This window comes from Xiphophorus maculatus, chromosome 23, assembly GCF_002775205.1.
Source record: "Xiphophorus maculatus strain JP 163 A chromosome 23, X_maculatus-5.0-male, whole genome shotgun sequence".
Classification (NCBI taxonomy): domain Eukaryota; kingdom Metazoa; phylum Chordata; class Actinopteri; order Cyprinodontiformes; family Poeciliidae; genus Xiphophorus; species Xiphophorus maculatus.
Window position 1 is genome coordinate 26,717,634 of NC_036465.1, and position 26,273 is coordinate 26,743,906.

The 26,273-nt window shown below is 39.9% G+C and overlaps 2 protein-coding genes across 2 annotated transcripts; both read right to left on the reverse strand.

Annotated features, from left to right (window-relative positions):
• Positions 1-657: 657 nt before the first annotated feature.
• LOC102234568 (synaptic functional regulator FMR1) lies at positions 658-11,472 on the reverse strand. The gene is given in 15 exon segments (XM_023329031.1): positions 658-2,634; positions 3,224-3,303; positions 3,723-3,923; positions 4,016-4,244; positions 5,081-5,183; positions 5,185-5,383; positions 5,468-5,546; positions 5,638-5,808; positions 6,245-6,361; positions 6,445-6,538; positions 6,634-6,782; positions 6,907-6,978; positions 7,108-7,201; positions 7,293-7,345; positions 11,049-11,472. Coding segments are annotated over 15 exon segments (1,896 nt in total). The 5' UTR covers positions 11,100-11,472; the 3' UTR covers positions 658-2,430.
• Positions 11,473-13,347: 1,875 nt separating this feature from the next.
• LOC102234827 (ras-related protein Rab-33A-like) lies at positions 13,348-25,919 on the reverse strand. Its single transcript, XM_005813185.3, has 5 exons — positions 25,677-25,919; positions 21,343-21,900; positions 18,081-18,221; positions 17,366-17,446; positions 13,348-17,279 (listed from the first exon to the last, which is right to left on the reverse strand). The coding sequence occupies exons 2-5, from the start codon at positions 21,742-21,744 to the stop codon at positions 17,055-17,057; spliced, it is 849 nt and encodes a 282-aa protein (XP_005813242.3). The 5' UTR covers positions 21,745-21,900; positions 25,677-25,919; the 3' UTR covers positions 13,348-17,054.
• Positions 25,920-26,273: the final 354 nt, after the last annotated feature.

Here is a 26,273-nt window from a genome sequence, read left to right on the forward strand (position 1 = left end):
TTTTAATCAAAATAGTTCTGTCGCAAAACTGCAATGGAAATGTTTTTGGTTTTTTTGCATCACACGAGTCATGTGACCAACAAGCAGCTTTTACCACTGGCAGAAACCAAGAAGAAGAAAACGACAGGAAGTATTTGAGGATGACTGCGCGGTATGTATAATGACCTATTGGATGAACAAGCTAATTCACAATTTTAAAAAAAAAGTTTTGACAAAAGTTTTGTGCACACTTTTAATGGAAACGCAGCTAGTGAGAATTATGAAAAAGAAGATTTGAGTGTTAAATAAGAAAGTCTACGGATTCATTGATAAACCTAGTCTTAGTCATTTTGTCTCCTAAATCAAATCCCCTCTCTAGTTTAGCCCATGGCCATTATTGCGGTCGGTTTGAGTTGAGAACTTTAACAGAAAAAAACGACAGTAAATCAACTTTTAAGGCTTTCTCCCCAAGCTAAACCAAACTGCTCTCTTCCATGCAAGAAAATCCACAGAAATCGATGAATACAACGTTAAAATGCGTCATGATTACAGTTCACACCCATCATATTGTTTTGACCTGCATTATGTAAACACTACAAAAAAAAAAAAAAAAACTCAGGGACTTCAACTTTTAAAACAGCCTTTTCTCCCATGAAGAATCACAGAATCTCCATCATGCATCATTACGCTGATGACGGTTTCCTTTATAATTTGCCAAATTTACAGATGAGGAGGAACATAAACCCAAGGCACAAACATAAAGGAGCCTCTTGGTGACTGAAAAACGAGAAGCTCACAGTTTATGAAAAAAAAATCACACGCACATAATGACCGCTTCGCTGACTTCCGTAGCTGTAGGAAAATGTCTCATTTTTGTCGTTTACAAGATGCAGCCAAAATGTGATTTTGACGGGGAAAAAAAAGGTAAACAGGAAAGAGATAGATCACAAATATGTTGGACAAGCAGAACGGGGGGGAAAGGGGGCAAAACCTCAGCCAAAAACAACTGATATTTCATCTACAGTTAAGACAAATATGTTTTACAAATGAAAAGACTTGACAAATTAATAAATTAAACAGGAGAACTGTCCTGTTTGAGCCATTTCATCTGCCCTCCACTTAAGTGGACTCTTTTAATGTCAGTAAATAGAGCCAGAAACCAAAGTAAAATGCAGGTTAGGAGTCGTCACCAGACAGCTCTTTAGTACCACCCTGTGAATCAGTGCAGTATCGTCTAAAACCAGTGCAGGCGTGCTGCGATGAATCCGTATACGAGCATCAATCTTTTATTTTACAGGCTGGAGCCATGAGTCAGTGTTTTTTTGTTTTTTTTTAACCTTTCTCTCATCGTATCAGCAATCTGCTCACAAGAGAGGTGGAGCGTTTATTTTATTTTATTTTATTTTTTTACAAAATGACAGTTGACATTGACGTAGTACAAACCTAGACTTTTGGAAGTTGCTGCTGAGTTTTAATTTGCTTTTTTTAAAAAAAAAAAAAATAGAACAGATATTTCACACCAGCTGGCCTCAGGTTTAAGTCTGTATGCTTCAGAAGAGACGGGGTCCGACAGCTTACAATATTTAGGCATCAAACCAAACAAAGACCTTTTTAAATAACAGCGTGATGTAGAGCGTCGCTTTTAGGAGTGCCTACCTGTTTGTATTTCAGTGTGGGGAAAAAAGGTAGAAAATCAAAGTAAAGTGCCATCTGCAAACATTTTTTCCCCCACAACCAAACGTCTTCCTACCAGGACGAAAAATAAAAAAAATCTCAGATTTGCTACTTTTTTTTTTTTTTTTTTGAACAGGTACGGTGTAGAAAGCTGGTTTTGGGTGACTCTGAAAATGTTGGATTTTGGGAGTTTTAGAGAAGCAAAACGTGTTTCTGTACCAGTGGGGGAAAGGGATATGTTTGGACACAGCGAAGTCTGCGATCATCTCTAAGAGTTCAAAACGTTGAAACTTTTTGCCAAATGGATGAAATCGTTTCCACAGATTTCTGCTGCCGTCGTCGTCGTTCCCGTTTTCTCGTGCGAGTAAGCCCGGATGAGACCGAAGGGGGAAAAAAAAAAAAAAAAACTCCCCAAAAAATACATATTTGTGGTGTTGACGGCGTGAAATGGGAGCGTTTTTTTTCCCGCCCCCTCAGCTAACCCTTCTGTCACAGAGGAGCTTTCGTCAAAACCTTCTTCTTCTTGTCCTCTTGTTCCAAAAACAGTCCAGAGAAGAACAGGAGACGGCAGCAGGCGGGAACAGATCAAGACTTCGCTAAACGTTTCCATGCCAATGAAAATGCGTGTCCTCTTGTGTGCGACAAAGACGAGAAAAAGACAAAAAAATAAAATAAAATACGCCAGAAACTATAAGATGGTGTTTGAGAAGTTGCCTGTGTGTGTGTGTGGGCGTGTGTGTGTGTGTGAGAGAGAGAGAAGGTCCTCAGTGGGTGCATCTACGACACTCCGTTCACCAGCGCCGGAGCGTCCTGTTTGTCCTTCTTCATCCCCCGGTCTCTCAGGGGTCTCTGTTGGTGATGGCGGGACTGGCTGTCCCCGCCGACGGCGATGCCACTCTGGGATGAAGAAGGTCCTCCTCCTCCTCCTCGGCCGCCTGATGAGTGCTGCACGCTGCGCTCGTTGTTTCCGTCCACACGGATCTGCGGGGCAAAACAGAACATTACATCCGCTCCCACACTCCCATGTTTTTATTATTAACATATTCATACCTCATGACTGAAACTAGAGATGCACCGATTTCATATCAACACCTGTATCAGTACAGATACTGAACAAAATTCTTTCTGTGACAATGTGCCTGATCCAGGAGGGTGGATCTATTCAGTCTAATTCTACGCTTTGTGCTCTGATATCATGCTTTATTTATTTATTTTACATTGTATTTAGAATTTTTTGTTGCTCCTTCTGAACCATTCGAAGGAAGGTTTTCTGCTGTTTATTTTAGTCAACCTGTTGTTTTTAGTTTCTTTTTTAATTTCCATTAGATGTTTTGCTCCTAACTGGACTGACTGAACAACTTAAATTTGTTTTGTTTTTACATGTTTGGCCATTCTTGTGACGTTATTGGTGTACTTAAATGTGCTATACTGGTGCACAGTTAACAAATAAAGGTGTAATTTGGTACATTTATGTCTATATTTAAAAAGAAGAAGAAGAAATGTTTTAAATCAATTCAGTTGTTTTTCTCTATCAGATTGGTATCTGAGAGAGATACCAGCAAGAGTTCACCTGCAGTGTGTCTTCCTGGCCTCGAGGTTTTGGGTCCCTTACATGTCGAGGTCTTGGCTCGCCCCACTGCATGTCATCACCTAGGCAACACAAAAACAAATACTTTTGACTAAAAATACCTATTAGTCAAAAGAAATCATAAAATGGTGACTGTGTATAATAAACCTAAAGTGAAAAGCGGCTTTATTCCGAAGACAATATAGATTATGTTTATCAGCTAAAAAAAAAAAAAAAAAATCCTTATTCAGATTGGAAAAACATAGCATTCATGTAGTCAATTTAAAAAAATGCCACTTGAGTTTTGAGTAGAGCATATTTACAGACAAAGGTGTTTATATTTGAAAACACTAAAGTTAAAGATGAATCAACTACTAAATTAGTAGACGATTACTGAAATAATCAACTAATCACAATTAATCCGATTAATCATGTGAGCCCTAAACACAAAGATATGTATTATTTCAGGTTGCTAACCTAGCAGAGGAATAACAATAATCACCTTTATACCCTCCCACTCCTCTCCCTCTGCCCCCGCGGCCTCTCAGCCCCCCCCCTCCGGCTCGTTTCCTGCCGTCTGTCCGCCTGGGCAGGGACCCGCCTCCCGTCATCAGCTCCTCGGTGGGAGCCAGGGACCAGTCGCTCAGCTCCTCTCGGTGGTCTGACTCCGTCTCCGAAGCGTTGGACGCCTCCGAGTTGGTGCCTGTGGAGTCGAAAGTCAAAAGAGTTTACGGTAAACGAGGAAGTACGACGAACCGGCGCATGAAGAAACAGGAAGAGTTACGGTGAGCACACCTGAGGTGAACGCCGCCCCGCCCCCTCTCCGGCCCCGTCCGCCTCTTCCTCCCACGTAGGGCTTCCCACCTCCTGCTCCTCTGCCCATCCCCATTCCCATCCCGTTATCGAACACATAGGATTTGTCTTTGGGGTTTCGGGGGCCTGCCCCACCCCCTCCGCCCCCGCCCCCTATCTGTCGCAGCTGCTCGTCAATCTGAAGGCGCTCCAAGCGCAGCTGGTCCACCTCCTGCAGACAATGGAACAGGAAATTACATTTCCAGTAAGAGGACACAGTCCTGACCAGGTGTACTGGTGTACCTCAAGAAAAACAAAACAAAACTAGGGTTGCATCGATTGCAGGTTTTTGGTCGATCACCAATCTTTAGCACAATTTCTGCGATTTCTTTTTAAATTTGGTTTCATTTAATCTTTTTAAAGAAATTTAAGACTTTTAAAGACCACCATGAATTAAATTTAAGGCCTATAAATCAACAGAAAACAAAAGAAAAATGTTATATTTTTTTTATGAAAAATCGCATCTGTCAGCGATAAATTTGCACTTTCTCACAATACACAGAAAAAAAGCTAGCTAGTTAGACAGCAACAGTTTATTAGCAGCTGATGAACTTAAAGTACCCTCAACTGCATTTAGTCACAAATCGTCCCTACATAGAATATACTAGCTGAAACATTTCAGCCACAACAAAGTTTAAGACCTGTAATAAACGCATTTAAGGGCAACTTTGATCTTTTTTTTTTATTTTAATTTGAGATATTTTAAAGGCCTTAATTTTACATACAAGAATTTGACACTTGATGCGTGGACAGTCTGTTTAAAAAGCCTGACCTGCCAATTCTGATTCTGGCTGATACCAATTTTTCTATCTGAAAAGTTGTTAAATATTGATTCTGTCAAGGAGTGGCTGATTTTCAGATCTTTACAGAGACAACATAAGATCGGAGGATGGGATTGGTTGTATATGTAACTATTGTCAATCTCCCAAAATTAAGAAAATTATTGCAGATTTATCAATGCACACCTACACAACACTATTAATCTGTCTTCTGGGAAGCAACACACACCTTAAGGTAATTGAGGTGATAGTCCAGGAGCACTGTTGCATTGGAAATACTTTCCTTGGTCCCCACAAACACAAATGGCACCATTCCCTGAAGAAGAACATCAAACACATTTTGATGTGGAAGAGATGTGAAGAAAATCCAGAAACTGAGGCGTTTTCATCCCGACACCACTGACCTCATCTGCTGCTGCCGCGGCCGCCGCCGAGGGCTTCTTGTCGTTCTCCGGCTCGATTCGAACCCTCACCACACCGGACTTATCCACCACTTCCTGGATCAGCTTGCCGTTCTTTCCGATCACTTTTCCTGCAGGGGGTCCGAATCCGGTCAGTGGCGAGAGAAAGCAAATATGAACTAAAGAGTTAGAGCGCATGATCTCATTATGCTCACCGACTAAGTTTCGGGGAACTTTGATGATATCTTCGGAAAACTCCAGGTAGCTCCTAGCTATTCGGACGGCATCCTGGTCCTGGGAAAAGCAGACCGATTAAAAGGTTGTTACCCTCTTCATCACGTAGTACCTCGTTGGTGTGGCAGTTGATCTGGAGAAGCCCTCCTACCTCCCCGTATATGTGGAAGGTGCAAGTCTCTTCGTCCAGGTCGATGTTGGTGACGCCGGGGACTTTTCGCGCCTGCTGAATGTTGGCCCCGTGAGTCCCGATGGCCAGACCCATCAGGTCGTCCCGAACCGCAAACTGCTCATGAAACCGAGACGCCAGCTGTCTGGAACTCTGAAACAAACAAAACTACATCAATAATTTGATTGGTTTGCCGTTTATGGGAAATATCCACAACCTTTTACGTATTTTGCGGCTCTAAATAAAACAATGTTTAATTCAGCTGGACTGAAGACAAAAAAAACTCTTCCAATTTCAAAGGATTGCAGATTCCTGACCTAAAATCTTAACAAAAACAAACAGATGATCAAATCAAATTTTATTTGTGTAGCACATTTCAGCAGCAAGGCATTTCAAAGCGCTTTACATCATATCAAACACAGAAACACAATGCAACATAGAATCAATAATCAAAACACAACATTAAGTCAAATTCCATCAATAAATTTGTAATTGATCATGTTTCAAATACAATCCTAAACAGGTGGGTTTTAGTCGAGTTTGCTTGTCACCAGAGTGAAACCATCTGAAAAGGTGTGAACAGTTTTACCTCCAGCTGCCTGCTGGCCTCCTCGTTCCGCATCATGAGCGACAGTTTGGTGCGGAGGCTCCTGAAGTGCATGTCGCTCATCATGTTGGCCCGCTTTGTCGTGACCTCATTCATTGACTGCAACAGGAGGTAAAGCTGGATTTTTACTCACATCCACAACACAGGTGGACGACTATGAACGTTAAAATCTGCTGACGAACCAAGATGACCAGCTGCTTTTTCTCAGAGTCGTAGGTGATGTTGAACGCGCCGACGGCCTTCTTGAAGTCTTTGTGCGCCGACTCCTTGGAGCACCTGGAAATGCGACGTGCGAGACGAGTCGCTATGTTTTATTTTTGTTTGTGTTAATAGAACTGAAAAGGGCGTTGTGGGTTATGAATGAGACTTGCATCTGTCGCAGGTCTTCAGGGACTTCCAGCCTCATCTTGATGAAGGTGTTCTTGGTGGCTGGCTTGTTCGGGTTGACTGGCCGTAACCGCTCCAGCGTCACAATCTCGTTCAGCGTGGCGTCGCACGCCGCGTACTCGATCACGTAAAACTGAAAACAGGAAAAGGTGAGGGTCAAAGGTTCCTAAAGGAACATTTACAACAGACGATCAACGTTTTTACCAAACTAAAATCTATTCTAAAGATTGAATAAAGATATGTGGATCCCGCCGTACCTCTCCTTTGACCATGCGAACCTTGGCCAGCCACCATCCACATGGCTCCTTGTCATTCGCTCTGGAGTACACCTGACAAACACACGCAGTTCATTTCTCAATAACCTTTGCATTGATCCTCAATAACTTGCATTTTAACTCAATTCTTTGCGTCTATGTTTTAGCAATTCTTGAAAAGAAAAGGGAACTATTCCCACCCACCTCAACTTCATCACTCTCATTTATCTCTTTGCTGAAGCCCGTCGGAGGAGGGAAGCGAACGTCCTGGAACGGGATCTGACGCTCCGGCTGCCAACTGGGACACGCAAACAGTAAAAACAGACTTCATAACATTGGCCTAAGATGAAAACACAGCCATTATGTTTGCCTTTTATTACATTACTCACTTGTTTTCAAATGCCACAGTGACGGATCCCTCGTGGACGTCCTTCACAAAAGCCTGTGGAGCACAAAAGAAATTAATGGTTACCACGATGCATTGTTCTGGTACAAAGAAAAAAGAAGAAAATATAAAAATAAACAAGCCTCTGCCACTATTAAAAAGAGGATTATTCAGACTTTTATTTGGTAAAATTCAGACTTTTTTCACAAAAATCAGACTTTTTTTTGTAAAATTCAGTTTCGTCTCAGAATTGACTCTTTTTTTTTTTTTGCAGTTCTGACATTTCCCGCAGAATTTTTACTTTCTTTGCAAAATTCTGGGTTTTTCCTCAAAATGTTGACTTTAATTCTCATTAAAGAATTATTTTCTTTTTTTCACTGGCTCTAATCCTCTTCCACTGATTCCGTACGACATTTGACTCCAGTTTGACTGTATCTCGCTACAATCTGCATTCATGTGCATAAAAGACTGCAAATAGGACACATCCTGCCTGTAAGGAAACGACTAATTCAAAGATTCAGAGTGTTGCCTGAGGAGTAGCACTGGGTTTAAAGGCTTGCAGTCAGCGACGGATGAAATCAAGCAAAAACAGAAGCTTCCCATAAACCTCTGAAATAGTCAGTGAAAGCTTTCTTAAAACCTCCCTGAGTTGTAGAAGTCAACAGAATTACAGTTAAGGAGTCACACTAATCCAAGTAAAAACTAACAAATGTTCATGTAGTGAAGTGTTGGCGTTTTTCTGCCTGCCATCATTGGTGTGCATTTACACTAGAGCTGTTTAGTCCGCTTTAATCGAAGTCCAGTTTATTTGCCTACAAAGTGTAGTTCTTTTGTGGAGGTGTGAATACATAGTCGAACTCTAATGTGGACCAATAAACTGAAAAACCTAGGTTTTGATTCGGTGGAAGGGAACTCTGGTGCGGTTCAGAAGCAATCACCAAGCACACCGTAGGCCGCTCCGAAAGCAGGAAGTGGACAATAGTGTAACCAAAACAAACGGACCAGTCTAGCGGTAACGGGAAAAATTACCAAACACAAAAGAGAAATCAAACAACCGCTAATTTCTGATATTTCTCCATTTTTGTTTACATTTCATGAAGAAGGAAGTTGCTTTCAGTGCCTTCTTCAGACGTTTTTGTGCCGTTTCCTTCACCGTTTCTTGGTGCAGCGTCACCGCAGGCGAGGAGGGGAACAGGCTTTTCAAAGGCTTCAGTTTGTTTGACAAAGTGCAGTATGAAAGACAATCGCGTCAACTGAAAATGGCACAAATGTTGCAGTTTCGGTCCCCAATTGAACAGAGTCAACCAGACTATCAAGTCTGAAAACACACCAAGAACAAGATTTCTATTACATTAACTCTCTCACACACACACACCAAACGTTTAAAAACCGTAAAAAAAACGTGGGGTCCACAGCATTACGCTTGTCGGACTTTAAAAGACCACCAGAGATGTTCCTAAATAGGCTACATAAACGAGGAGACACACACTAAACACTTGTCTAATGTTTTTAATCAAGCTCCTCTTGCAATTCAACATCCGTCACAAAAGCATTTTAAATTAACTCTATAAAAGAAACTGAAATATCTGACCAATTCTTACTCGTGGTTTTCCATCACTTAGAAGATTCCTGGTTCATACAGATGGAGAGTTTTTTTTTAGCGTTTGACAACATTCTGAACGTTTAGGTTTTAGTATCTGTACGTTTCCCACAGGTCACACCAAAAATACCGAAGTTAGCTTCTGATTTGGGAGTGTGATAAAGAGTTATTTCACAGATTTTTGGCATCTAAACCAGTTTGGGTAAACATCACTTCAAAATCCATAGTTACTTCTAGGGCAACATACATGATGAGAAGCAAAGTTGCTATTATTTACCATTAAACTGGACTTTAGGGCGACGTCTTCCGCCTGTGCTAAGGCAACCAACTAACATGGCTGCCAATTGACATGAGGAACTCCTTAGACTTGTCGGATCTAGATTGGATTATTCTTCTTTAAAAACTTTGGTTTTTTAGCTAACAGTTTCAAATCTGTGATTGAATTATTTTATTTGTAAAGCTAAAGTGCTAGCCAGTTTTTTCAGCTCCAGTTTAGGAAATACAGGGACCAATTTAACCCCGACCCCAGATGCCTAGAGCCCACTTGGGTATTCTGTAATGTAGATTTTTATTTTTTAACAACAGATTAAGGTTAGGGGGTCAATAGCGTCAGCATTTTTCGACCAATATGTAACCATTTTCATAATTGTCAGACTGGCAAGTTACACGGCGTGCAAATAAGTGCCAGAAATCAACCACACAGCATGGTAGGAAAAGGCATAGAGTTGTAAAGGAGAGAAAGAGGAAGGTATAACAAGATGTCAGTGAGGCGTGCTGTTATGTCCAGTATGGAGAATTAAAAGGAAAAGCCGAGCTGGAGGTGGCATAAATGTAGATTCTCATTGGATGGGATAAAGGTGAACTGGTTTGTATATGAAGGATGTATATGTACGCTGGTGTTCGGGTGAGAAGGATGCAGATGAGCTGCTTTTGTACGTTTTAGGACAAGAATCCCCCTTCCCAAATTGACACTTTATAGTGCGTGCAATCTGGTTGCAATGCCGAAATCAAATATAAAATGGACATTTTGTTCCGTAATGTTGCTTCTGTGGAATACAGCATGCTTGTTGATTTACAGCAGCTAACTTTTATGAAATGCAACACATCTTAGATCACACACTGATTGTCAGAAGTGTGGCTCACTTCAGTTATGACCAGTGAAATATCTCCTGACTGGCAACCTGCATCAACAACCCAGTCTGACCAGTTCATTTACAGCCAGGAATACCTTTTACAATCAACTTTAATTAGTCTCTAATAAAGATAAATTTTTTTTATTACTATGGGTAATTTTTTTGGTCAAGGGCTTAATAACTTAACAGCAAAATGTAAACAACAACAATAATAAAAAGTCATATTTAGTTAAAAAGAAATATGACTTTAGTAGCCTCTAGTAAAAAGAGATATAGATTTTTTATTATTATTGTGTGAAGCCTTTATTTATTGGCTACCCAAATACCAAATGATATTTTGTTGTGGTGTGGAAAATCTCAAACAAAGCTAATCATCTCAATTTAAATATGCCCTGTTTATCATATTACAGAATATAGAGTGCTAACCTGGATTTCTTTAATCGTTTACTTGATTTACACCGTCAACTCAAAGCCTAGAAACTCAAAAAACACACCAACGTCAGTCGTTTTTCATACATACTTGAAAAAAGAAAAACCGATTAAATCCAACTCCATCGATTTCAAGACTGGGTTCTAATTCAGTCTGCTAGTAGTATTAGCATAATGTGATTTGTTCGTTCTCCCACCAAGCAGCCACTGCTACAATTTGTTGCTCATTTATTGATCGTCTTGGCTGAAACATCAATGCAAGTTGAGTTGTGAGCATCTGTAAGAAGCTCTCCTCTTCATCTCTTAAACGGATACAACCACGTAGCCTAAATTAACCGTTCTGGTTTAGCAGACACCCGGCCGGGATGTGGACGTCAATTAACTACGGAGGGAAACACAAATAAAACGTAAAAGATTTGGTCTTCTGGTTTATTATTGCACCGATCTAGGTGGAGGCTGGCCACAGAGAAGAGGCCCACATCCACCAACAGGCATCGGAGAGCTAGCTCGGCGCTGTTATTTTTTTGTTCTTCATTGTTTATATTTGAACAAACTATGGCAACTGTAGCATAAGCGCGGTGTAATTTATGTAACTTACCTTATAAAAGGCTCCACTTGTGCCTCTCACTTCCACTACAAGCTCCTCCATGACGCAACTTATCACAGCTCGCTAGCTAGCTAACTACAGTTAGCAATGTTAGCAGCTAGCAAGCTGGCTAGCCCGCTGCTAGCCAAGGTAGAGTTTCCAACCGTGGGCTTCCCTGCTTTGTCAAATGACGCTTTCAGCTGGATGCAAGAAGGGACTAAGGTAACCGTGCGCGACGGTGACGTTGTTCTTCGTTTCGCACCGTCCGTCAATTCTCCGTCTGCTCTTGGCGGCTTTTTAATTCGGAGCGAATAAGAAAATGAAAGGCAGATGGCTGTCCAAGTTAGCCCGTGGAGTTAGCTGGTTTATGTTAATGCTGTGTGATTAGTCGGGAGGCAGCTACTGCTGGCTGGCTGCATCTCTCCATCATGTGACGTCTTCCCTTTCTTCCTCGGCTGCCAACCGAAGCTGCTCTCACTAAAACATGCCTCTTACTGCTGCCCGCGGGTAAGAAGGAGGAATACATCCAATATAATCCCAAATTAATTCATTTAAAATGTTTGTTTACATATAAAAAATAACAAAATTTCAGTTTTTTTACCATCAGCTTTCTCCTGATGTAATGTGGATAATATTCCAACATATATTTAATGTATTGGTGTATTTTACTGCTATAATTTTCAAAATTTGATGCAAAGTACCTCTGGTGATACTTTGTATTTTGTGGGACATGATACCTTTTTGTATCAGACATTAGCAAGATCGATAATATGTAGATTACAGTAGAACTAATAAGTTGAGGTGAAGTAAATACAGGGCCTGTATCACCGATGTCGATACTGCTACCGATACCGATACTTTTTATTATCTAGGTGTGATATATTATCAAATTTCTGGCCTTTGGCTGTTTTTTTCTTTGAATCGTTTTTGTTAAAATTCTATAGAATTTAGACAAAGTTTATAGGTGTCTACAAAATACTTTCAGAACTTGACAAACAGGAAACATAGAAAAACCAAACAAATGTGTGCATTTTTTCCCCTAAACAAATAAAGTGCAAAAAATGCATAATTTGAGAGCAAATCGAAGCAAAATCTTTTCTGCGGTAGCATTGAGAAACTACGATATAAAAATAAAATAAAATTTGAATCTGAAATTAAAGCATCGATCTTATCAGTATAAATCCAATACGTAGTATTGATATTATTGATATTTTGGCTCAATCTGGCCAATTATTCTAACAACAAACCCAGACAATTACAAATATGCTCCAACCATGTTGATTTTTGATTTAAATAGCTGCATATTTTAAAGATTTGCTAAAATATTTTTTTTTTTGTTACCTAAGGACATAAGAACATTATGAATCATATCAAAATCTTTTCCACCTTTAATTTGTTAAATTGAAGTGAAAGAAAAAAACATGTGGCAAGAGAAAAAAATGTGTCAACTATAAAAAAAAAGCTGCACTAAACTGCTTGCACTTGTATGCACACCTTCACATTAAAACTTTGTCTTGGCACCTTTTTATTTATATTTATCACACAGTCTTCTTGAGTTCACCACTGGTAGTGAACAGCTCGGCTCATGAGAGACCTTGAAGTAATTTGCTGGCTTCAGACAGTGATATTTTTAACACAAATCTGTTCTCTAGAGAAGAAAAAAAAAAAGACAAACATGATTTTGAAGGAATAGCAGAATGTATTTTTCTTTGTGGCTATCCAATATAGGAGTACCTAATTTAGGCTTCCTGAAAAGCAGAGTGTACTCTTTGTACCAACAAATTTTTGATCGATTTGACAATAATATTTTGTTTGAAGAGACTGATTGACATGACTCGGCTGTTACCTGTGTTTTTTGGCACAATTTGCACTACTCCTGAGTAGGGGTGGGCAACATGAACGATGATAATGATCCGCCATGACATGCAGTATAACATTTATTACTTAGTTTTTAGGTAACTGTATGAGCGCCACAAACACAAATACTTGTCGTTAAATGAGTTTCTTCGGGATCCCACTAACTTAAAGAAATTTGATTTAAACTGCACATGGTTATTGCATTTCATCCTATTTACTGATGTTCTCGTGAAACAAACGGTGGAGAAAATGGTGAAAACAAAAGACATATCTGACAATGCTCAGTTTGTTCTAACATCGTTAACTGAAATTTGTTGAGACAACAATAAATCAAAATTCTCATCATATGAAATTTACCACAATAAATAATAAATGATAAATGCCCACCCCTACTTTTCACACTGGGAGGAGCTTATTTGGACTACCTGAACTCAAAGAAGGAAACCGAATCAAATAGTTTCTTCAGCATTTTTATCTGAAGTCACGTTGTGAGATTGTAACAGTATTACAGAAGGAGGTACATATAAAGAAGAGAAGGTGGATATGATCTCAAAAACACGAAAAGCTACAAGCAGCGACATTGTCTCCTCAGGTTTACGAGTCTGAAAAAGAGACATCTTAAAAGAACTGTGAAGGCTTTTGTTGAAAGAACAACAGTAAACTGCTATGTTACAGCACTTGCAGAATAATGTTACAAATCTCAATCAGAAACCAACATGTTAGGTCACATCTAACATCTAAGCTATACAAAAGACAAAACCCGTTACCAATCAGCTCCCATGTGAATGCTTTTTAATATTTCTATTGGGATACATGGTGTGAAATGATTTGAACATCTGTGACAAAGTAGTCAAACCGGGCTTCCTTAGATACAAAAAAAAAACATTCGGAGTTGAATCCAGGGAAACATTTTGATGAAGGAACACTGAAATGTCCAATGAGCTCCATCTGACAAGTAACACCCCTTCCTTCTTTATTATTATTATTTAAAGAATTATGGAACCAAGTTATGTAAAAAAGTGCACTTCCTTCTACCCTATGGGACTCAAACAGTCCGTTTAGCTTAATAACACCGTCTTGTTACCGTTCACATGTATTCTGCAATGTTAATATGATATGATTTACTCTTACATACAACTTTAGTAGATATATTAGACTACATTTTTCAAAACGTCTTGACATCCATCCACTTAAGAGCAAACATGACACATAAATAAAAGAACCCAACATAAATCAACTGCACTAACTTGTAAAACTAGTTAGAAAAGCGATAAAGAAAGGCAAGTATGCTAATTATGTTACTCACCTGTGTATAAAGAACTTAGTCAAATGCATTACAATGGCTGATCGAGTATCTAAGAACTGTGGAGTACATTCTCCCAAATCTTCCGGCCAGCCTCATCACCAAACGTGATAAGAAATATTATTTTACATGGTCCAATATTCCTACAGTCCTTTGCAATTCCCACTGAGGCTCGGCTCCAGGTTGTAACGCTGGACGCATTGAAGTTGTGCCTGATATCATACACCAATCTCATGCGACTCACGTAGAAGGTTTCTCGAAACATGAACTTAAAGAATGGAAAAATGTTGAAACGTGGACAGAGCACTTGACCTCTGGATTTACACAGTGTTTGGTGGGTTCCAGGTGTAGACTCAGATCCACATCCAATATGGCTACATGCACCTTCACAGCAGCCTCTCCTATTCCCTGGGAAATTGTTAATATTGGCTCTGTGAGCTACTATGAAGGGTTTTTCTGGATTTCAGTGGCAGTAAAGATGGTCTTCGGTAATGTTTGGAGGAGGACAGACATCTTGTTAGGGTGGAGGAGTGGCATGGCTTACTGCTATCGTGACCAGGTGTGGAAATGGTGTGCTCTGAAGACGGGGGTTGGCCAGCAAAGCATTTGGCTTCTCATAATTTAGAGCTCATCAGTTCTACTTTTTCTGGTACATCCATGCTGCAAATCTCCTGTTCCTCCAAGCTGCCTCCTTGGTTTGAAATCTTTCTGACCACTGGAGTACAGCGAACCCACTCTCATGTAAAGGAAACCAGTAGCAGCCAATCAGAAGATACTTAGGTTTGGTGCTTAACTAGTGGTCAGTTGCTACAAAGGGCTCTTGTGTGTTCAAAGAAAAATACCCCCACACCATTACACCACCACTACCAATGGCCTATTAATAAGAAAGAAGATATGCGTCATTGTTGATCCCAGGAAATTCCTACACTAGTATCACAGTTTGAAACTGAGACTCATTGGGCAAACCATGAAGTTCTAATCTGTTATTTTCCGGTTTTGGTGACCCTTTATGACAGCCTTAGGTTACTGCGTTTAGCTGACACTAAAAATGTAATTCCTGATGACGGCACTGATCAGTTCATTAAATTCATCAGTCCCTTTAGCGAATAAGCTAAAGACTCCTCCTAAAATGCTCACTAATCTACATCTGGATGTATTGTTAGTGCTTGGTGAAAAGTAGGCCACAGTGATACAATACAAAGAGCCATAAATTTCATTGTCGGAGTGTTTGATGCTCTGTTACACTAAGGGCTTTGTAGCTGAGTTATGTACATTGTGTTCCTCCGCCTGCAGCCCAGTAAGAAGCTTTCTGAGTATAAAGCAAACTGTCTTTCTGTGCACAGTAAATAATCAATATAGCTTAGTGGATATCTTCATGCAGTCTGATCCTCCTGGATAGATTCATTTACACTGGGCTTACCTTGTGCTATGAGGGCGGTCACAGTTTGTTGTTTTTTTGCAGTTCTTTCCGACCCTGACTGCAGGGATGCTGACGGGGAGACGACGCGTTTTCTAGGAAAGCCTTGTGGAAGTATCCAAACCCGTTTTTACATTATGATTACAGTTTGACCTAAACCAGGGGTGAACAACTGTAGTCTGGGAACTTTTAGATGCGTCTCTGGTCCAACATACCATCCTTAAATCAGTCAGCTTCTAAATCTTGACTGTTGCCCTGATTAACATTCTCCTGGTGTGTTGATGTTCAATGACAAACTGTATTTATTAGCAACATGGCTTCTGAATACAACTGATTGCACTTGATTATATTTAGCACTATCAATGCAAAGGAGATCAAGTGCATATGCAAGGCAGGCTTTTTTACGAGTAAATGTTTTTGAAAGCCACGTATCATTTTCCTTCCACTTCACAATTGCACACCGCTTTGTGTTGGATTATCACGTGAAATCTCAGAACAACATGTAAAAGTCTGTGGTCGTAGCATGGCAAAGTGAGTAAATGTTGAAGGAGGATGAATACCACAGACAGCCACAAAAGAGAACGGAAGAGAGCCGACTTGATCCGCCGAAGTCCCGTAAGACTGAGAGCGGATCTTTCTGGATTTGCACACAAAGGGAGAGCCGACCAGGCCTTTTCCTCAGAGGTAAAAGCGTGGAGGGGATATGTTTACATCGGGAGTAGAGGAGAAAGAGGACGCTCACTGTCCCTCTGCTGGAGAGGGCGCTATTGGTAAGAGGAGCTCTGAAATCAATAGGTGGCGTGCTACAGGGCAACCCATTAAGGGTCTGTTTTCGAAAACCTCGTCAAGGTGCTTCCAGTTAGGCTCACCTTGAGTATTTTCCTCCGTTTTATTTATATTTGCTATGTCTTAGATGTTACAGGTGAGCAAGATCAAATCCTCCAACAAAGAAGCCACTGAAACGGGATGTCTGGTAGTTTAGGCGTTGCCTCCTGTGCTACCCCTATTCCTCTAAATGGTTTGTGAAGGTTATGGGTCAGGCAGCGTTTTAGTTGTTAAGGCAGTAGAAAAAAGTCTGGGAAGTCCTGTTTCCAATTGGAATAAGAGCTAACATATGGTCAACGATAAGAACGAGACAATACAGCATTATTAGGAAAGTCAGTGGAAGAGTTTTCACACTATTGTAGTCTAAAAGGCAGCATCGTTATTATATGCCACTCCCCAATTCATCGCTTCTGTTCAAGAACAAGAACTCCGTCGAAATCTCAGTCCTAGCATGTCTTTCTGTTGTCCGCTGAAAGCACATCACTACTAGTGTCAGCATAAACCTTCCCTGTCATCTTAAACCAGAAAAGTTCCCCTTCAGACCCCATTCATCCTCCTTTATATAAGTAACTCCTCTCTTCTCCTCCCCAGAAATGCCTCCCTGTCCTCTTCTTTCTCAACACGGACAGTTAGTCTTTGCTTCCGTCTCCTGTGTGAGTCTCACTCTCCCGTCTTCCCGCTCCACGTCCCTGTAGAGCAGGGACTTCTGGGCCTTCAGGCGGCAGGCCAGCGACATGAAGATGGAGTCGACGTTCTGACTCTCCTTTGGGTCCTTCGCCGATGTCTCGAACAGCAGCATGTTGTGGGAGTCCGCGAACTTCAATGCCATGTTAGAGGGAACCTGTGGAAAACGGCGACGTTCAGAGAAAGCTTGGCGCTGAATGTGAATGAAAACAAATGTGTCAACATTTCCTTGTGTTAGCCAACCTGGATTTGATCCACCAGGTCGCATTTATTTCCCACCAGAACTCGAGGCACTGACGCCGACACCCGATGGCCATTGCACTCCTGCAACAAATTGAGACACAAGAATCAGAAATGGATTCAGCTGTATCGGGCCAGGTTTGTGCACACGTGTTAGCAAATCAGTGAAACTGCAAAACTCGCATTGACTCACTATGTTCTTTTTGCTTATATGACGGCATATCAGCTGCTATTGTAGGCTGAAAAGAGGGAGTAAATCTCCGTCAGAAAATTCTGAAATTTTAAGATCAAAGTCAGAAATTTTATAGAAAAATCAAGGACATTTATGAGTTTGGAAAGTCAAATATTTGCTAGAAAAACAGAAATTTTGAGATTAATCTCAACTTGGAAATTTCAGAGTTTCAAAAGTTGAACATTTATGACTTGAAACTCAGGAATTTTCAAGTTTTTCAAGAAACTGTTGTTTTTTTGGGTGGAGGGAGGCGCAGATATTTACTCCTCTTGTTTTTTTTCTATCTACGATGGCCCTGAATGCCGTCATAGGTTTACATCTAATTTTACTCCGCAGTCACCATCAGGCAAGTCAAAATAGTGAGAGAAAAAGAATCACCCATAATATAGAGTCATTTTACAATAACCATAAACCTTGAATAAAAAACATTTGCAGACCCTAATACAAAAGACTAATAGGAAATTGTTCTTTTCAGCTTCTGTTTACCTCTATCCATGTCTGCAGGTTGCGGAAGGAAGCCATTTTGGTTACGTCATAAACAAACACCACGGCGTGGACGTTGCGGTAATAATGTTCCACCATGGATTTGCGAAAGCGCTCCTGACCTGCCGTGTCCCACACCTGCACCTGTAGAGACAGACAGACAGAGAATATTTTCTTCATTAATGCATGTGGCCTTTCTTTTCTCATTCTTAGTTTGATAGATGAGGTTGTATCAGAACCAAACAAGAACAACAAAATCCGCACTTGCAGGTTTTATTGCAGCCTTTTAACTGTTCACCAAACAACACCTAGCTTTGCTAGTTAGTTGTGTCTACAGTTGTCAGCAGGGCTGTATTTCATTTTGGCTTCATCTGATAACAAGAGAAGAATCTGTTCCAAGTGTTGGAACAACTGAAATTAGATTTAACTAAGAAAAAAGAAACTGAAGATGGAAAAGTCCAGCTTCTTTTCGTTCTGTCCTTCAAAGGACAAGCAGCTTATGAACCGCTGCGGCTAATGCATCAACATTACAACTCCAGTTATTTTACCAAGATGTTCTTACAGCTTTAGGAGAGCGCTGTTCTCTAGCTCAGTGGAATTATCTGCGTGATCATTAATGCAAATTACAGTCAGTATTTGTTGTGGATTTGATAACATCTGACTGGTCTGTTGCCGAGTCGGTGCTTGGTTGCTGCGGCGACACCGGGATGCAACGACAGAATGAGAAGGGGAGGACGAGACGGTAAAACAAAAACATGATTCTTCACACTGAATAACTAGTGCCGCAAATATACATGCAGAGATTAATATTGCATTTATCGCGAGGCGGTTTGATTACATGGGATTGATCCTGACACACACCAGCCTTAAAGTGGAAGATGTTTGTACAGGAGGTTCAGTGGTTTAGACACGCAGGCCTCAGGGGTAATGTGGACAGCATTTTGTGTGTGTTTTTGACTCAGCATTGTGTGTGGGTGTGTGTGTATGTGTACCAGGTTTTTATATCCTTATGGGAACCTATTCCTGTCTACAATGTGGGATTATGGGGACCATTGCGCCATGTGGGGACATTTTCTTGGTCCCCATAAGAGAAATTGTTGTTTTTGGGTTAGTGGTTAGGTCTGCGATGGTTAGGGTTAGGATTACGGTAAGGGTTAGACTGTAGAAATTAATGGAAGTCAATGTGAATTCCCCACAAATGATGAAAATCCGACTGTGTGTGTGTGTGCATGTGCTGGGGGGATCTAAAGTTGCAAGCATTTTGTTCCTTATAGACACAGATCAACCATTAGAATGAGGCTGGGTACTCATAATCACAAACTTCAATGTAATTTAGAGATCTTGGGTGACAGATCAACTTATATTAGTGCATAGCTGTGATAAAAATGTCCTCTTGTTTTGTTACTTTTTTCCCCCCAAAGAAAAAACAAAAAAGGGAGCTGTGCCTTTGTAATTAGCCCCGCTCATTCAATACTTGTGCAGTTACACTCTGGGCATCTCAGTTACTTTGCAGTGTTCAAGTCCTGCCATTTATTCTCAATTAAGTTTAGACATGGAACATTTTAACACGTAAGGTTTGATCTAAGCCAGGGGTGTCCAAACATTTTGTTACATGGGCCAAAACGAAAAATAATTAATAAAACTAAAATCACCAAAAATGTTGTGATTTTCTTTTTTACCTACTCAACAATAAGCATGAACTACTTTAATTAAACAAATAATCTGATATATATATATATATATATATATATATATATATATATATATATATATATATATATATATATATATATATATATATATATATATATATATATAATTATTATATATATTTTTTCCCTTGCTAAATGAAAAGCCTCCAGATTGCTTAATATCTTGGGCTCGATTGAAGAAAACTGCAAAAATATTTTGTCTGTTCTCAGATAAAAACGGGATCTAGGTCAGTCTTCATTTGAAAAAAAAAAACAACTTGCTGTATGTAGTCAAGTTTTAGTACAGCAATTAAAAGCAGAACTGCACCAAGGTGAACTTTTGAGTCAAAGAACAGATGTGGTCCTGGTTACCGTGACAACAGAAGGAGAGCAGAAAACTTGAAAAAGATGATCATTCTGTTATTGAGGATGCTACAACTACTAATTTATTCAAATCTCCTCCCTGTTTTTGTTTCAGTTTAAGAATATTCTACAAGTCTATATTAGCCATATAACACCTATATTGTCTTGCTTTGTTTTCAGTAACAAAGGGCGACAAACCTTTCAAGTTACTGTGAATTTCTGCGTCCATTTCTTAAATATAAAATACGTGGTACAATGGCGCAAAAAGTGGCTATGCACTACATGCGACGCAAAGGGGCGCTGCGCTAGGGGGCGCCAAATCAAGGGCAGAAAAATTATTCTGTATTGAGGCGCGATTTTTTCTCTCTCTTTTGAATCGTTTTGGGGCCATTGTAGATACAGAGAAAGGAGGAGTAAACATTCTTAAAAATAAATATATAAATAAATAAAAATAAAATCTGAAAATTTGAGAATAAACTCAGAAATGTTCTAGAAAATACTTGGAAATTTCGGAGTAAAAACAAAAAAGAAATCTTTGACTTTTGAAACTCAGAAAATTTCCAAACATCAAAAACCTTTGACTTCTCAAACTGGGATGTTTCCAAAAAAAAAAATTCTGACATTAGTCTCAGAATTTCTGCTTGTTCTAGCCTCTAGCAGATTTTTTTTGACTTTTTCTGCTCAGAAATGTCCTTGTTTTTATTCTTATTTTTATTAATAGTCTAAGATTAATCTCAAAATTTCAGATTGTCCTTTTTTATTTCTCCTTTTTTTTCTAGCTACAATAACCCCGATAGGCCGTCGTGATATTGTCGACTGATGATAATAGAGAGGCAGAAAAAAAAATGGAAGAAGGACGAGGATAAAGATGTTACAGGGATGAATTCACTCTATCCAGAGGACGAGGCTTGCAAAAATCCAGGTTAACTCACGTTACTTGTAGTAAAGTGACAGGTCACTGTTGTTTTGCAATGTGTGCCGTAGTTACAGGTGAGTAGGCTGCTGTAATACGTACCTCAGAAAGTACATATCAGCGCCCTGCCTATGGATAATCAATAAAGCTGAAGAGGAGAACTGCGCTTTCACAGCCTGGGAGATTAATAAGAGAGCAGGCCCGAGTCATCCTCTGAGCTGAAGCCCGGGGAAGGGGGAGGGGTGGAGGGCGAAACGCCGCTCCTCTCGTCCGCATCCAGCTCCGCCGCTGCCTTTACCTTGATGGTCTCCCCTTCGATCTCCACCGCCTTCTCCCTGAAGTCCACGCCGATCGTGGCCTCGGTCTTGTCGGGGAAGCTGCCCCCCGTGAAGCGGAAGGTGAGACACGTCTTCCCCACGTTGGAGTCCCCGATGACGATGATCTTAAAGATCCGCGTCTGGATGCTCGTGTCCAGGGAGGAGGTGAGGCTCGGGGCGGCGTCGCTGCTGCTGCTGGCTCGACTCCGGCCGGCTGGGTAGAAATCCATGGAGGATGTCAGGATGGTGACATTGTCGTCCGCTCGGTTCCTTCTGGATGCTCCTCTCCCCGCGCCCACTCCTCCTCCTCCTCCTCCTCCTCCTCCTCCGACGCCGACACCGCCCGGAGCTCGGGTCTCCTCCTCCGGGGAATCCTTGGTCATTATTGCCGGAGGAGGCGATGCGCAAGTCGGGGTGCGTGAGTAGAGAGAAGTGGGGGGTTGGACGGATTGAGAGGAGAATGAAGGGAGGAGAAAGGGAGGAGGAGACCAGAGATGCAACAATGACCACGATGCTGTCTTTCAGCAAGTGACGGAAGCCTTAAAGGGAGAAGAATCATTATCAATTTAACAAAACAATGACGGCTTTAAGCCTAAATCACGACAGCATGAATACATTTTTAATTTTTTTAAAAGTAATTTACCTGAATCATTTTTTCCCCCCACTCTGGACTTCATCTTGAAAAGATAAGAATTGGTTGTAGATGTTTGTACTTCATGGTTCACTAATATCGATACTAAGTTGGTGTCAGTATCACATTATTACTCGCGTGATCAGATCGATACTTTTAGTTTCAGATTACCTCTTGACAATTTTGTTTTGTTTCTATATTGTGGTTTAGAAATTCTACCTCAGAACAGATTTGGGTTTGGATTTTCTCTCAAATGATAATTTTCTGTGCTCTGTTTGCTTAGGGGGGAAAAAAAAGCACACAAATGTGTTTTGCTTTTCTACTTGTTTCTACTAGTTGTCATGTTAATATGTCATGAAAGTATTTCATAAAGGCGTTTTGTAGACACCTTTAAACTTTGTCTAAATTATGTCACAGGTTTGAACAAAATAAATAAAAGAAACAACAACAAATACCCATGAATGTCTTAAAAGTATCAGTATTGGTGATACAGGCCCTGTATTTACTTGGTATTGAATCAATACAAAAAAAAAAAAGCATTATCTCACGGATAATTATTTCTCAATTATCAAATAAAATACAGATTTATTTTTCTGATTACACAGGACTGAACATTTCCTATCCTCACTTTATTATGTGCATGATAAATATTTTCAACTCTTTTTTTTTCTTTATTCAGAAAAATAACCAGCACATGTTTATGAATCACAGAATCAAAAATGTCTAAATAGGAAGTTTTTTTTTTTTTTTCTTTTAGGTACAATGTCATGGCGACTGATTTTTCTCACACAGTCTTGCCACGTGATCTGATCAGCCAGTTCACATTGTCACATTCCACAAAATAACCCGGTTGTTAAAATGCTGAGGATTGTGGCAAACCTGGATTCCAGTCGTCTTTAACATAAGGTGAAGATGCCGTATTAAATCAATACTCGGTGCAGTCGTATTAAAATGTAAACTCTATTGCGTAACTAAATGATCAGAGCTACAGGGTTTTATGCTGAGTCAGAACAAAATAAAGTGGACTTTATTGTCTCACAGTCAGAACATCTAATAACAGAATTTTCCTTATTTCTGAGTCCAAAAGGTGAGCAAGGGTATTAACAGGTTAACAAGCAGCAGTTTATTCTGTAAAAATTTATTTTTTATTTATTTTTTTACCTCGAGTTGTCTATTTTTCTAATGGCACAAAACTGTATCACATATGATCACATAATATTTTGTTGGTTTAATAAATCTGTTTTGTCGAACAATACATTTTTTCCTCTCTTCAAAGTGATAAATGGTGAAAATGAGGCCGCTCCGGCTTCCTGCCCAGATAGTAGAGAGAGCAGCTGAAACACCAGTAGTTCAAATGTATGACATTTTAAAAAGCCCTTCTATTCTCCATGGAGCGAGAATAGATTATTTATTTATTTTTTTTTAATTCAATTTGGACTTCTTCTTCATTGACGCTTAACTGACAAACAAGCCTCCAGTCACTAGGTGGCAGCACTGTTCACATTAAGCAACAGACTTGCCTGTTCAGACCAGCCAGAGCTGACAGTGAGTGACGGAGAGGATACAAGCGCGAAGGTTTGAAAACTTACCTACCTCCACAGAGGAGAGATGGAGAAGTTTGTGACGGTGGAAAGAAAAACGGCGGAGGAGGTTAGTAAATAAAGTATGACGGAGTATTAGGTCAGACTATTTTTTTTAATACAACACAAGAAGAATTACAAGAATTATGCCACTGGAAGAATAAAGACGCAATACTGACTAAAAATGTCATTTGAATGAGAAAAACGCCTCGGTAAAGTTATCAGGTTCTGACATGACCAGTCCAGCAAGTCCGTGGCTCTTTCTTTGACATGTTGAATAGTTTAAACAATCCTTTCAAAGTCCTGGGCAGATAATAATTTCATGCTCATGTGTTAAAAGGTTAAATATTCCCCTATTGTAAAACTGATGCCAACTAAAAGTACACAAGTTGCTTGCTCTTCTCGAACGACTTATTTTTTTTATACAACTTTTTTTTTTCTCGTGTTACAAACAAACAAGCTTCTTATTAGGGAAATGGCTAAAGGGCGACTCCACCTCATTTTTCACCACCTTCAGCATCTTTCACTTACACCAGTTAAAAACTACAAGTGGACTCTTTAACCCCAGACTAGATTAATTTCAACTAATAGCAGAATATTTAAAACCAGGTTTGTGATTTGTGAAACCTTTATCTGACTTGTGACACTTCAATGTAGGTTGATTTCAGCACTTATTATTATTTTTATTATTATTATTATTATTATTATTATTTGCATCTGGACCACATGAGAACTTTATGGGATTTTTTTTCTTTTGCGTTACTCTGCAAAACTTCTGCGTTTTCTCGCAATAATGTACTAATCAGTTCATGTGGCGTCATTAAATACTGTAAGCCTTTCTTATGGTGGCCTTTGTACTTTCTGCTATAATATAAGGCTTTCGTGAGGTTTTTCCATGTATGTTAATACCTCGTTGTGAAATATCTGAAGTTTTATGTCTTTTTCTTTAGAATAGAAATGCACAACAAACCTATGATATAAACAGAAACTTCCCATAAGAAGGAAAGAAATAAAAATTACATCTAAACTATTTGGACTATTTCTGAGTTATTATTGCGGGGTAATAAAGTCATCTGACAGTTTTGATTGTGTCTCTTTTGTGTTGATAGCCTGGCTGGTTTAAAGGGATGTTTTCATGTGCAGTTCCATCTCAAACTTACGCAAACAGACATTAACATGCAGTGAATAAATCGATTCACAATCAGTTATTTGCGCCAAAGAGTTAAGAATAAACACGGAGATTCTTTAAATATGTATACATTAGAAATTTTAAATTGACATTTGTGACTGTATACAAAATAGAGCCGCACATATTGCAGCAAGCTTATTGCGAGGGAATGCAAAAGAAAAGTTTCCCCCATGTCCCTTAGAGGACTCCATAGAACTTAACTCATCCTTCTCTAAAATGTGCATCATTTTGCTGTTATTTCCACTTTTAACTTTCTGTTTTCTTTATATATATATTTTTTATCTCAAGGGTAGCAAGATTTGTTTTTACTTTTGTGTTTTGTTTTTTTTCCTCTTACACTTGATCGGGGGAGGCGGGTGTCAACTGGGATAATGCTTCCAACAACTTAATGTTCTCTTTCTTCTGGTATTAACTTTTTGCTGTTTTTAATACAGAAACTACCCCTATGTTAGTGCTTCTTTTTCAGTGTATCTGCGTAAACCCCCAGTTGGTCATGGTGGACGGCTGCTCACACTGAGCCAGCCTCTGTGGGAAGTTTCTTTCAGGTTAGAGGAAGTGTTTGCTCTCCATCATCGCTACATGCTTGGTTAGACGGCTTTGCTGCAAAGGTGAAGACAATTGCAAAGTGGTTATAAATTGAACTTGGGGATTGTTTTGAGGCATGATTTCACTTGCTGATAAATTTCGCAAAATAAAAGGGCTTTCCATATTTCCACTAATATTCTAATCTATCTAATAGACCTTTAATACTGCTGGAATGTAGTGTGTTATTTTTCTAGATAAATGTGTCACCAATTTTATTGAGACATCAACACTGTCTTCACCGTAGAGTCATTTTCGTTTTTTTTGAAAACCGCATCCAGACTGTTCTTGCATTTAGGCAAAGAACAAGAGAGGAAAAAAAGTTTCACTTACCTTTTTCATTTGTACCTCACAAAGCAGCGGCAGAGTGTTTGAGATGTTCAGCTTTCATTTGAACTCAATCCTGCAGTAGCATCACCTACGAGACACCCGCCCGCCCACCTCTGTTGACTCGGCACAGCTGTCTGCCGACAGCAGACTGAAATGTGGACGGAATGACAAAACACTTGTTCCAATTTCTTTCTTTCACAAGCACAAACACAGGCGTGCCGCTCGATGTCTCCCTCTCAGACACCCACATAATCTCTTTCTCATACAGACCCACAGCGAGCACACACTGGCAGCGTGAAACAATCCCAAGGCTTCTGTCTCACAAAGCTCCCCTTCATCCTCGGTAAAAGGGCCGTTTGTCTGGGAAACGATGCTCAGTGGGACATTCACGTCCTGAAGAACACAAACCAGCAGCGAAAGACAGAAATGATTTGCATAATATGTAGATATTTTGATGCATAAATCACACGCACTCCCCGATGTTCTGTTTTCAAATCTCTCGGCGCTGATTTCCCATCGTTCAACGCAAACAGCGATGTGAAAGTTAATTTGTAACCCTTGCAGATTTTTGTCTGGCATATTGTTTTTGTCACACTTGCA